Source organism: Scyliorhinus canicula, chromosome 10 (genome assembly GCF_902713615.1).
Source record: "Scyliorhinus canicula chromosome 10, sScyCan1.1, whole genome shotgun sequence".
Taxonomy (NCBI): Eukaryota; Metazoa; Chordata; class Chondrichthyes; order Carcharhiniformes; family Scyliorhinidae; genus Scyliorhinus; species Scyliorhinus canicula.
Genome location: NC_052155.1, coordinates 99,760,548 through 99,773,672, shown reverse-complemented (window position 1 = coordinate 99,773,672; position 13,125 = coordinate 99,760,548). Strand labels below are relative to the sequence as shown.

At 47.2% G+C, this 13,125-nt stretch overlaps 1 protein-coding gene across 10 annotated transcripts in view; it reads left to right on the top strand.

The window, feature by feature from the left end:
* The window catches only part of tox (thymocyte selection-associated high mobility group box), a 495,189-nt gene that overhangs the window by 167,924 nt on the left and 314,140 nt on the right, over nucleotides 1-13,125 (top strand). For 9 of the 10 annotated variants that reach the window (XM_038809433.1, XM_038809432.1, XM_038809423.1 and 6 more), the window contains one exon: nucleotides 10,242-10,307. The exons of the other annotated variant lie outside the window; for it this stretch is intronic. In XM_038809433.1, coding sequence (XP_038665361.1) covers nucleotides 10,242-10,307 — 66 coding nt within the window. The remainder of the gene's footprint in view (nucleotides 1-10,241; nucleotides 10,308-13,125) is intronic. 10 annotated transcript variants of the gene reach the window in all.

The following is a 13,125-nucleotide window of genomic DNA, read 5'->3' as shown; positions in this document are numbered from 1 at the left end:
AAGCAGATGATCTGGTCATTTTACACTGCAGGTGTGGGGGTTGTACCCTGTTCGGGTACACTGAGGGAGAATTCAGAATGTACAAATTTACCCAACAGCACGTCTTTCGGGACTTGTGGGAGGAAACCGGAGCACTCGGAGGAAATCCACACAGACACGGGAAGAACATGGAGACTCCACATAAACAATGACACAAGCCAGGAATTGAACTCGAGTCCCTGGTGCTGTAAAGCAACAGTGCTAACCATTGCGCCACCGTGCCACTCATTAGTGTAGGCAATAGTGACTACACTTCAAAAACTACTTCATTGGCTGTGAAGTATCTTGAGACATCCAGTGATCATGAATAGTGATAAATTAATGCATATCTTTCTTTCAATATGATCATGACTGATATTCAGCTTCCATACCAATTTCCTGTCCATGTTCCAAATCCCTTGATTCCCTGAGGAACCAAAATGTTGTCTGATCTCAGCCTTAATTTTCCTTTTGTAAATCCATGTTGACTTAGTCTGATCACATGGTTTTTGAAGTGCATTGCTAATTGTCCCTTGGGTCAAATTATTGACCCATACATTAATTAAGTGGGGAAACAAACTAGAACTACAAGCCAGCAAATTGAAAATGGTATTTTAAATTTGCAAGCACTGTTTATCAACCATTTTTTCACTCAGCTTCATATAGTTTTACTGGTCTTAAATTAAGACTTTCGCAACTGCCCACAGTGTATAATCTCAAAATACATGAATTTTATTTGATAGGTTTGCCAAAACACTCCAGTCGAGATTTAGCAGTTCATTGCCATCAGCAAGTTACAAAGGAATTCAGATTGAAGTTTAGAAAAAGGTAAGTAATTAAAAAGAGTGGTTCTAAAGTGTATTACAAATGTATCCGATAGTAATGATAGATTTATCCAGTGGAGGAGAGATCTGCTTCATTTAATTGCCTCGCCTCTTTCGTGTAGTCTAACCAGGTACAAATATGTCAAAGAGAAGAGGCAACCAATTGTGGTAGATCTTCTCCTTGACTAGATGACTTAATTTTTATTGCTGGACATATTACATTACCACTCCTTTTAATTGCTTATTTCTAAATATTTATTTTTGAATTTTGGGTTTTAGCACCTTGCTAATAGCAAAGCAACTCCAGCCAATGCAGGAGCAACTGAGGAAATGGAAAAGTGATTTACTTAATTTGACTAGTCTGAATTACTTTTGCGTGCTTCTCTTTTGATAGTCACAAGTTATTTTCTTCCATATTGAATACATCAATTGGTGAAAGCAGTATCTGAAATTGCAGATACAGCACTCGGTGTTCAGTTCAAGGTCACTCTATACCGTAAATATCAGAGTAAAGTTAAATCCAATGGAAATAAGATGCTATTTTGGCATGAAAATTAAGTTGTTGCTGGTTTTAGTTTAATTATTGGACTGACAGTGTCATTTTCATAGATTTTAGGTAACTGAATAGGTGATGCATTAAAGAGGTTTTAAAGATTCTTTTAAAATTCAACACTTTGTTCTGCAGCAAACCAACCTCTGATTCGGTCGAGCTCAGAATCATAGAATTCCTACAGTATAGAAAGGGGCCATTTGGCCCATCGTGTCTGCATTGTACCTAGGCCCATCGTGTCTGCATTGTACCTAGGCCCATACCCCACCCTACCCCATTAACCCGACCTAACCTTTTTGGGCAATTTAGCATGGGGCAATTTAGCATGGCCAATCCACCTAATCTGCACATTTTTGGACTGTGGGAGAAGACCAGAGCACCCAGAGGAAACCGACGCAGACACGGGGAGAACGTGCAGACTCCGCACAGTCACCCAAGGTCGGAATTGAACCCAAGGCTGTTTTATTGAATTTGTTTATAATTATCTTAAAGTCCGATATCAATGATTTTGTAATTTTTGAACATACAACCCTGCCGAACTGTGGCAATGCTAGACTTCTGGCTACCTGACTAACATTGGTTCTTGACTAACATGCTCTTGATTAATAAGGGGATCAGGGGTTATGGGGAGAAGGCAGGAGAATGGGGATGAGAAAATATCAGCCATGATTGAATGGCGGAGCAGTCTTGATGGGCCCAGTGGCCTAATTCTGCTTCTATGTCTTATGGTCTTATGGCACTGACCATGTGATGTTTGCTACACCTGGCTACTAGAACTGTGTTCGCTGGATTCCAGCAGGCTATCAGCCTATAGTTAGGAACCTGCTGTTGTGGAAGGTGGTTGGGAGTGGGGGGGGGGGGGGGGGGGGGGTGCAGGAAACGGTTACTGCTGAAGCTGTGAGATGCCTGCTGCATACAAATGAGCACTCTTCCCCCAGCCTTCTGGAAATAAGAAAGAAAACTGATGGCGCGGAGAAACCAGTCAATATCTTCGAATCTGAAACTATTTATTCATTCAACTCCCAGCTTTCGCCCTTTAAACTTCCTGATGGAATGCACTACCAGAGAGCCTGGAGGTGACCCCCACATCACCCCTTTAGGGAAGGTCCACCACACCTTATTCCGCTGAGGCACTTGACAGGACAAGGAGCCCTGGAACTTAAGTCCCGGCCATTGAGAACTGCCAGTCTTTCAGAGGCCGGCAGCTCTTCTATACTCAGCAGCATTAATAATAATAATCTTTATTAGTGGCACAAGTAGGCTTACATTAACAGTGCAATGAAGGTACTGTGAAAATCCCCTAGTCACCACACTCCGGCTCCTGTTCGGGTACAGAGAGGAAGAATTCAGAATATCCAATTCACCTAACAAGCACATCTTTCGGAACTTGTGAAGGAAACCGGAGCACCCAGAGGAAACCCATGCAGACACAGGAGAACATGCAGACTCTGCACAGACAGTGACCCAAGCGGGAATTAAACCCGGGACCCTGGCGCTGTGGAGCAAACAGTGCTAACCACTGTGCACCATACCGCCAAAAAAATGATGGCTGTAGCTGGTACTACACCCACCTGAGGCCTCAAATCGAGGAGGGCCCCAGACACACGTGAAGGGGGTCACTGGGTGGGTTCGTGGGGGCACGGTGAGGTGGGTCAGTTGCAAGAGCGATGGGGTGGCAATGCCAGGCCCTTCAAGCAGACACTAATTGCCTTTTATTGAGGGAACCCCCCCCCCCCCCCCCACTCCGCCAGAAGCCAGCATTATCCACTCCATCCAATATCCACCCTTTGGTTTGCTGTGATAGCCCAAATACAGGTGGCACAACAGACTGCTGTGTGGAATCAAGGGATTACCTAGTTGCCGAAACTAAATAATGTTGAATGACCAATGGGACCTATTACAACCCCCACGGAGTTATTGGGGTATGGACTGATGTGTTAGGCAGGTTGGTTCGATGTGGACTGCACTCGATGCAGGGAGGTTAGAAACAGACGTCTAACACTGGAGAAGATCCAACACTGTTTTATTCAACTATAGAACTGCTATACATATTCAGCTGTGGGTCGACACTATACTGATCTGACTGGTGACCTTGTATTAGCCTGACCAGACTTACTAGCTACTGCATGGTGTTTGCACTTGCTAGTTCATGGACTCTGACTGTCTCAGTAGCTGGGTCCCGAGAGAGCGGGAAACCTTGTGTCCTCTGGCTTTATAGTAGTAGTGTCTTGTCTGGTGATTGGCTGTACTGTGTTGTATGCTTACTGGTCATCCTATGTGTCAATCACTGCCTGTCTGCATCTCATTATATACATGCGTGGATATTATGACATCTGCCCCCTTTTTTTTAGTTAAATAAATACTGAGGTATGTATACGTATATATATATATATGCCTGACTATATACAAACGGTGCTTGAACAAACCTATATACATGGGAAGGTGTCGATAGTGCAGCTACATGGCAAACAAAGCAATATTTACAAAGGTTAAATCGATGGATTCAGTCACAAAATTTACAAGAGTTCAGTCTACAGATTCAGTCTTTGGGGTGGGTGACGAATTCTTGTTGATCGCCGCAGAGGTGGATCAGGAGCCGCCTGCACGTGGATAGGTGGGATCGCTGCCATCGTGGTGGCCGCGTGGGCCGGCAGGATTGCTGGTTGATCGGTGGCCTCGTGGCAGGGTACGTCCGGAGGAAGTATGATGGCCGGCGGAGCACTGCGGTCAGGTGGTGGGCGTGGAACTCTTCGCAATGCCCGTCTGTTGTGCCGTAGCAGGGAGCCATCAGCCATGCAGACAAGGAAAGACCTTGGGGAAACTTGTTTGACAACAACAGTTGTGGCTGACCAGCCACCCTCAGGCAACTGGACACGAACATGATCGGCTGGAGCCAGCTCGGGTAGATCCGTGGCATGAGCATCATATGTGGCCTTCTGTTGGGCCTGGGACTGCTGCATTTTTTGTAAAACCGTGAGGTGGTCAAGGTCTGGAACATGGATGGCTGGAACTGTGGTCCTCGGAATGCGATTCATGAACATCTGCGCTGGAGACAACCCAGTGGACAGTGGGGTTGCCCTGTATGCCAGCATTGCCAGGTTGAAGTCGGAGCCTGAGTCTGCAACTTTACACAGCAACCGCTTGACAATATGGACCCCTTTCTCGGCCTTCCTGTTTGATTGCGGGTCGTGGGGACTGGAGGTAACGTGACGGAAGTTGTAGGACTGTGCAAAATCAGACCATTCTTGGCTGTAAAAGCATGGACCGTTGTCGCTCATTACCATGAGCGGTATCCCGTGCCTGGCGAACGTTTCTTTGCAGGCTTTGATGACCGTCTTCGACGTGAGGTCGGACAGTTTCACCACTTCTGGGTAACTGGAGAGTTAGTCGACCAGGAGTACGTAGTCACACCCCTTGGCATGGAAAAGGTCTACACCTACTTTGGACCACAGAGAGGTCACAATCTCGTGCTGTTGCAGTGCTGTTGCAGTGTTTCCTTGGATTGAGCCGGTTGAAACTTCTGACAGGTGGGGCAATTGAGGTCCATGTTGGCAATGTCCTGGTTAATGCCCGGATAATAAACCGCCTCCCGAGCTCTGCGTCGGCATTTCTCGACTCCAAGGTGACCCTCATGAGTTGACCCAGCACCATAGCCTGCATGCTCTGAGGAATAACGATCCTGTCGAGTTTCAGAAGGACTCCCTCCACAAACGTCAGCTCGTCTTTCACGTTAAAGAATTGGGGACATTGTCCCTTCTGCCAGCCATGGGTAAGGTGCTGCATCACGTGCTGCAGTAGAGGATCCTTGGTCGTTTCCTCATGAATTTGGACCACCCGTTCGGCAGAGGCTGGGAGGTTTGTGGCACAATTGCACTTGCGCTTCTATGTGGCAGATTAAGTCACCTTGTTCACACGGTATGGTGATGGACCGGGATAGGGCATCTGCAATGATCAGCTCTTTGCCTGGCGTGTAGACAAGTTCGAAGTTATAGCGGCGGAGTCGAAGGAGAAATCGCTGTAACCGAGGTGTCATGTCATTTAAATCCTTCTGGATTATGTGGACTAGAGGCCTGTGGTCCGTTTCCACCGTGAATTGCGGCAGGCTGTAAATGTAGTCATGAAACTTGACTATTCCTGTCAGGAGACCCAGGCACTCCTTTTCGATCTGGGCATACCGTTGCTCAGTGGGAGTCATGGTCCTGGAAGCATATGCCATTAGAGCCCAGGACGAGGAGTCATCTCGCTGGCGGAGCACCGCCCCAATACCGTCCTGGCTTGCGTCAGTTGATATCTTGGTTTCCTTGGTTGGGTCGAAGAATGCTAGAACTGGGGCTGTGGTGAGCTTTGCCTTCAGCTCACGCCATTCCGCTTCATGTGTGGGCAGCCACTGGAATTCCGTTGACTTCTTGACAAGATGGCGGAGGGCCGTGGTGTGGGATGCCATATTGGGAATGAATTTCTTGAGAAAGTTGACCATCCCGAGGAAGCGGAGGACCGCCTTCTTGTCCTCCGGGGTCTTCATGGCATTGATCGCCAAGACCTTGTCAGCGTCTGACCGCACACCCTGCTGTGAAATGTGGTCACCTCGAAACTTAATATCCGATTGACCAAATGAACACTTGGCCCTGTTGAGCTGGAGACCATGTTCATGAATTCGCTGGAAGACCTGCTTGAGGCGAGCGATGTGTTCCTGGGGCATTGTGGACCAGATAATCACGTCGTCCACGTATACTCGCACCCCATCGATGCCCTCCATCATCTGCTCCATGATGCGGTGAAACACTTCGGAGGCAGATATGATGCCGAAAGGCATGCGGTTGTAGCAGTAGCGACCGAACGGGGTGTTGAATGTGCACAGCTTGCGACTGGACGCATCCAGCTGTATTTGCCAAAAGCCCCGGGAGGCGTCCAGATTAGTGAAGAATTTGGCATGATGTTGCGGTTTAGATCCTTAAAGAATCAATGCAAATGCGGAGCTCCCCTGATGGCTTCTTTACGCAGACCATGGAGCTGACCCAGTCTGTTGGCTCCGTGACCTTCGAAATGATGCCCTGGTCTTGGAGGTCCTGTAGTTGCTTCTTCAGACGATCCTTGAGGGGTGCTGGCACCCGGCGTGGTGCATGAATTACAGGGGTGGCGTTCGGCTTGAGCAGGATTTTATATCTGTATGGGAGCGTGCCCATCCCATCGAATACGCTGTGGTACTGCGTGATAATGTCGTCTATGTCGGCTTGCAAATTTCTATCAGGCGAGGCCGTTGCCGGTGACGATGACATGGTGTGGACTCGCTGAACCAGGTTCAGGAGCTTGCAGGCACGAGCACCGAGCAGGGATGCCCTGTCAGGCCTGACGATTTCAAACCGTAATGTTGCCTTGATTGCCTTGTTGGATACCCCTAGTTGAAACGAGCCACTGGCAGCTATGGGATTGCCATTGTAGTCAAGGGGCTGGCAGGCCGGTGGAAGAATGCTTGGTCGGGCCTGGATGGTGTTGAGGTCGGATTGTGAGATGAGGTTCGCAGACGCGGCGATGTCCAGTTTAAATTGGATGCGAGCCTTGTTAACTTGCACACCACTCGTCGTTTGGATCCACACTGAGGATCGAGAGGCGTTGCGCAGGTGTGGTGGAGGCCAGCTCATGTTGTGATGCCCACCCGATATGGAGACTTGAGGCAGTCAGCATCAGGGTCCGATGGGCTGTCGGGATCGGAATCTGGCATGCCTTGCTGTACTGAGCGGACACTTCTGCGCCGCAGCTGGGATCGCTGGCTGCTGAGCAGTGGAGCAGATCTGCAAAGGGCTGCCACACTGATGACATCAGCGTCCTTTTGCCGGACATTGCCGCTTTAAGTGGGCGGAGCCACAATTCAGACACGTCATGACGCTGACGTCAGCGTGTTATGTGCGCCATCCTGCATATGTAGTGCGGTCGGTCGACGTACGCACCTGTGCAGTCGGGTTGTCAGTCTCGTCGTCCACTAGGTTGTGGCGCGCATGCACAGGGATCCGGGAAAAGCGCGCAAAATGGCCACTCTCCTCGATGCTCAGGCCCTGCATCTGTATGATGGCCTGCACCCTTTCCGCCTCGTGGGAGGCCAGCTTTGCAGTTTCTGCCGCCCTGATGTGGGAGTAACGATTCTTGGCATGCTCATGGACAACGCACGTCTCAATAGTGACAGAGAGGGTTAACTGTTTGATTTAAAGGAGTTGCTGCCGCAGGGAGTCGGTGTGGACCCCGAAAACGATCTGATCCCGGATCATGGAATCAGCCGTTGAGTCATAGTTACATGACTGCACCAGGATGCGGAGATGGGTCAAGAAGGAGTGAAAAGGTTCATCCTTACCCTGAAGCCTCTACTGGAAGATGTACCGTTCAAAGCTCTCATTCACCTCAATGTCGCAGTGGCTGTCGAACTTCAGCAGGACTGTTTTGAATTTTGTTTTGTCTTCGCCGTCGGCGAACATAAGGGAGTTGTAGATATGGATGGCGTGATCCCCCGCAGTGGAAAGAAATAGCGCGATCTTCCTGGCATCCGATGCTGCCTCGAGGTTGGAGGCCTCGATGTACAAGAGGAACTTTTGCTTGAAGATTTTCCAGTTGCCGCCGAGGTTGCCGGGGATGCAGAGTTGCGGAGGAGGCTGGATGTTTTCCATTTCGCTGGATGGCTTCTTGCTGGTCAATGCTGATTCACTCGAGGTAGGTCCGTTAAGATCAGTTCACTCTGGTACCATGATGTGTTGGGCTGGTTGGTTCGATGTGGACTGCACTTGATGCAGGGAAGTTAGAAACAGACGTCTAACACTGGAGAAGATCCAACATTGTTTTATTCAACTATAGAACTGCTATACATATTCAGCTGTGGGTCGACACTATACTGATCTGACTGGTGACCTTGTCGTAGCCTGACCAGATTTACTAGCTACCATGGTGTTTGCACTTGCTAGCTCGTGGACTCTGACTGTCTCAGTAGCTGGGTCCCGAGAGAGCGGGAAACCTAGCCCTCTGGCTTTATAGTGGTAGTGTCCTGTCTGGTGATTGGCTGTACTGTGTTGTATGCTTACTGGTCATCCTATGTGTCAATCACTGCCTGTCTGCATCTCATTATATACATGAGTGGATATTATGACATGGACCATCTGGTTCCCCATGACCTGCATGGAATATGAACTTATCCAGCAACAGGGTGGGGCTTCCCCTTTAATCGGGGGCCCTCACAATATAAAAATCCCGAGCTGGGTGCAGGTTGGAGAGGGTGACCTTTCGGAGAGTGGGGTATTTGTGTAAAGTTAATAAAAGAGTATCCTTTGCATCCTACTTGCTGTTTCATGTGTATTCTCTTGGCGTGGATACTGCAGGACCCCAGCACTTCAAACAAGCATAACCTTTCTGATTGGAATCTTTTCCAGAGGCCAAGAACATTGCGGGGTTTTGTTATTGTAAACACAAAAGTGCTTTAATGATTAAATAACTACTTAGCCATCCTCATAAAGCGAATTGTCAGCAATGTTGTGAGGTGTAGGTAGTCTTAGGTTGCGTTGCCGCTCAGTGTTCATTTTATCTTTGCAAAGCTAAAGCCACAACTGCTGTACATGTGTGTTATTAACAATGATTCCATGCAACTGACTTTAGCCAGATTAAAGGGTGTATGATGGTACTGTTTATGTTTGACTGGTTATTGATTGTGCATATCTTGCAGTTCCCATGGAATATACACCAAAGGAACATTGAAACGTTTTCTTTGGGTAATATCAAATTATTTTGGTTGCCAGAGTCTTAAAGAAGTCCGAAAAATAAATGTTTTTGATTGTACTTATTGTTAGATTTTGATTTAGAATTGTTATATTTTTATACCTGGTCACAGTCGTGTATTATTTTACTCTTAGAATGGTTACCCTGAGAAAAATCGAAATGCATACCAATCAACAATCTGAGCATGCTCATCTTTGTATTGAACCAAAGCCTGCAAATTTTTGCAGCACTTCAGTTTTATCGAAAGAGTTCCTGAATTGTCTGTTTCAAGAATAAAGAATTGCATTGTTTACCAAATTAGTTAGAATAAAACAAATCTTAACTATGCAAAGACACAATCAATTAATCTTCATTAACATAGATAGTTGCATAGGTAAATCAACAATTGTGCCACCAGTTTAAGATAAATGGAAGAGAATCCATGATCCTTGTTAACATAGCCATCTAAGTAGAATTTAACAAGCATCATCTGTGTTTCATCAATCAATGAATGTATAGAATGAGTTCATGTACAGTACTTTCCATGGAAACTGGCTCAATCAAAAGAACTTGCACTCCATGCGGCAATCTATTTGATTCCAAACCCATATTTACTGGCTAAACCTTTACATTGAGACTTTGGAGTATCGCGTCTGAAGCCCATGAAGCTCACTCTAAAATGTTAGACCATTTCTTGTTTTATATGCACACATTTTCTACAGCCAAATTGTAACTTGAGATCTGGTACGAATCAGAGAACACTCTAGGTACACTTCATCATTCTTCTATCCTGCCAGAAACAGTGCCATTCATTTAGCAATTCATTAAGACTAATAGCAATATCTGTGTGCATGCTGCAGAGAATGAGCCATTTTGTTTCATAACAGATTGCAGATGAAAGGAAACCATTCATTTCTTGCTTGCCTGATGTAATTACGATTGCACTAATTACCTCAAATCACTGACATCCAGGGTCAATAAGGATGGGAACAAGCACATCAAAGACAAGCAATATGGAACCAGAAGCAAACCCTTTCAACAAGATCTATATTTGATTCTTATGTTTTATTGCTAGACTTTAACTTTAGATGCATTCTGAATATTTATTATTCTATTCACAGTTTGATGGTGAAAACATGTTTATGAGTATGACAGATCCAAGCCAGGACTGCATGCCAGGAAGCCAGGTGGGTTAATTAATCTTCTCCGCAATGTTTCAAGATGTAATTAAACAAATTCAAAAGGATGCATTGCAAATAAGCATTACTATCAGTAACTGGCGTAATCAAAATAATTATAATTTGCAAACAAAGCATTTAAACTGTGCTTTAGATTAATGAGATGTAGCTTGAACAAATGTCATATTTGGATGATTCTTAGATGCAAACATTCAACATTGCAATTAGCAGTGTGTTTTTTTTTCTGAGCAACCAAGTACAGTAGCTACTTTGTTGGCATGATCTTAAAAGGAAAATCTATTTTCTTTATGAATAATGTGCTTACATATGCTCATTAGGAGAATTTTAATTGTAACTACTTTGATCATGAGGTGCAAACCCAACACTAAACACCTGCACATAAATAATGGTTAAGCCAATTTATTTTAATTGGAAATAAAAATGATGGAAAATTATTTTCTCGTATTAAATTGGGAAATAGATTTTTTAGATGCAAATGAATCAGTAAATATAACATCTCCGAGTCTATGTCTAAAATGTGACTGAAGATCAGTCATAAGTGAAATTTGTTCCCAATTATTTGATGTCCATAGCATTGAGAGTAATCTACTGACAACAGGTGAACACATTTTTATTGCAAAAATGGCTCAGTCCAAGATGTAATAAATCAGCAATTTTCAGGCTCTGGCTGATAAATTATTGCTGCCCCTTATTTTATAGAAGAGACCTCATGTATGCAGTAGTGCCCTCATCCTCTGGTGCCTGGTTTGTAATGTACACGTTTAAACAACGCTAGCCCTTCAACCTCGACTGCAGTCACTATTCATGCATTATCCTTCTATCAACTTTGCCCTACTGCATCCTTATAATAAAGTGTTGCATGTTTCAGTGCATTTTTAATAAATCTTGTTTGCTCACTGAACTTATTAAGTGAATATGATACATTAATTAAATTGAAAGAAAAAAGGAATAGTTGATCCAGTGTTTAAGAAGGCAAAACAAAGCTAAAAAGAAAAGGTTATAAAAATACTGCAAAACAGGTGAGTAGAATTTAGTTCATATATATTCAGCAGAATAGTGCATGTTTATTATGCTATGGCTTTCATGTCAGTGGAAAGTAGGTTTGGCTGCATAATAGTGCAAGATATAGGCCGGGACTCTCCGAAATGGAGGCAAAGTGTCCGCACCATCGTGAACGCTGTCGTGAAACACGACGGCATGAAACGGGCGCAGGCACTAGTGATTCTGTCCCCCACAGGGGGCCAGAACAACACTGGAGCAGTTCACGCCGCTCCAGCCTTACTTCCTGGCGCGCACTGGGGGCGGCGCCAACCCGCACATGCGCGGTGGCATTACTGAACGCTCCGGTCCCGACGCAACATGGCGCGGGGGTTCTGGGGCCAGACCCGCAACAAAGTAGGGCCGGGGGGGGTGGAAGAGGCCGGCCCGCCGATTGGTGGGCCCCGATCATGGCGGGCCAGACCCCATCGGAGGCCCCCCCACGGGAACCCCCCCCCCCCCAGGCCACCACCCCCGGCCCTTCGTGCAGAGCGCAGAGTTCCCGCCCGCAGCGACCAGGTGTGGATGGCGCCAGCGGGACTCTGCTTTTTCCACGCGGCCATTCAGCCCATCCGGGCCGGAGAATCAGCGACCCGCAACCAGCACCATGCCAAACGCGCCGCCGCAAATGGCGGCGATTCTCCACACCTTGGAAAATCGCGCGCCGGCGTGAAGGCAGCGTGGCGTGGTTGCGGCAATTCTCCGACCCAGCGCAGGGCTGGGAGAATCCCACACGTAGGGTATAATCAGGGAGCCGTGAGGCAATCTGGATCCCAAGACAAAATGACCATGTCTAACACATGGGGCTGGATTCTCCCGGCCCGCCCACCGCTGGAATGCCACAGGCGAGCTGGGCGAACGCGGCCGGAGAATCCCTCCCATGATATTGTATTGCCGAGCATTTGCAGCATGTGGAATTTAATTCCAGTCTTGTACAAAGCAATGTTTTCTCAAAAATGTGCAGATACGGGGCAGCACGGTGGTGCAGTGGGTTAACACTGCTGCCTCACAGGATTTGTCAAGGGACGGCAGCTCAACACGAATGTGCGGAGACTGCTAAATGTTATCATGATGCCGGCAGTGGAGGGGGAGGCGGAGATAGTGGTGGCGCTGGACGCAGAGAAAGCGTTTGATAGAGTTGAGTGGGGGTACCTGTGGGAGGTGCTGGAGCGGTTTGGATTTGGGGAGGGATTCATCAAATGGGTGAGGCTGCTCTACGCGGCTCCGATGGCGAGTGTAGTTACAAATGGAAGGAGATCGGAGTACTTTAGGCTCTACCGTGGGACCAGGCAGGGGTGCCCCCTGTCCCCCTTGCTCTTTGCACTGATGATTGAACCTCTGGCTATGGCGTTGAGGGAGTCAGGGAGATGGAGGGGGTCTGGTGCGGAGTGGGGAGGAACATCGGATATCGCTGTATGCGGACGACCTGCTGTTATATGTGGCGGACCCAGAGGGGAGAATGCCGGGGGTGATGCAGCTGTTAGCGGAATTTGGGGGCTTCTCGGGCTATAAGTTAAATTTTGGCAAGAGCGAGGTATTTGTAGTACACCAGGGAGATCAGGAGGAGGGAATTGGGAGGCTCCCGTTTAAGAGGGCAGTGAAGAGTTTCCGATATCTGGGGGTGCAGGTGGCCAGGAGTTGGGGGACTCTCCATAAGCTTAATTTTACCAGGCTGGTGGAGCAGATGGAGGAGGAATTTAAAAGGTGGGACATGGTGCCGCTATCGTTGGCGGGTAGAGTGCCAAATGACGGTTCTCCCGAGGTTCTT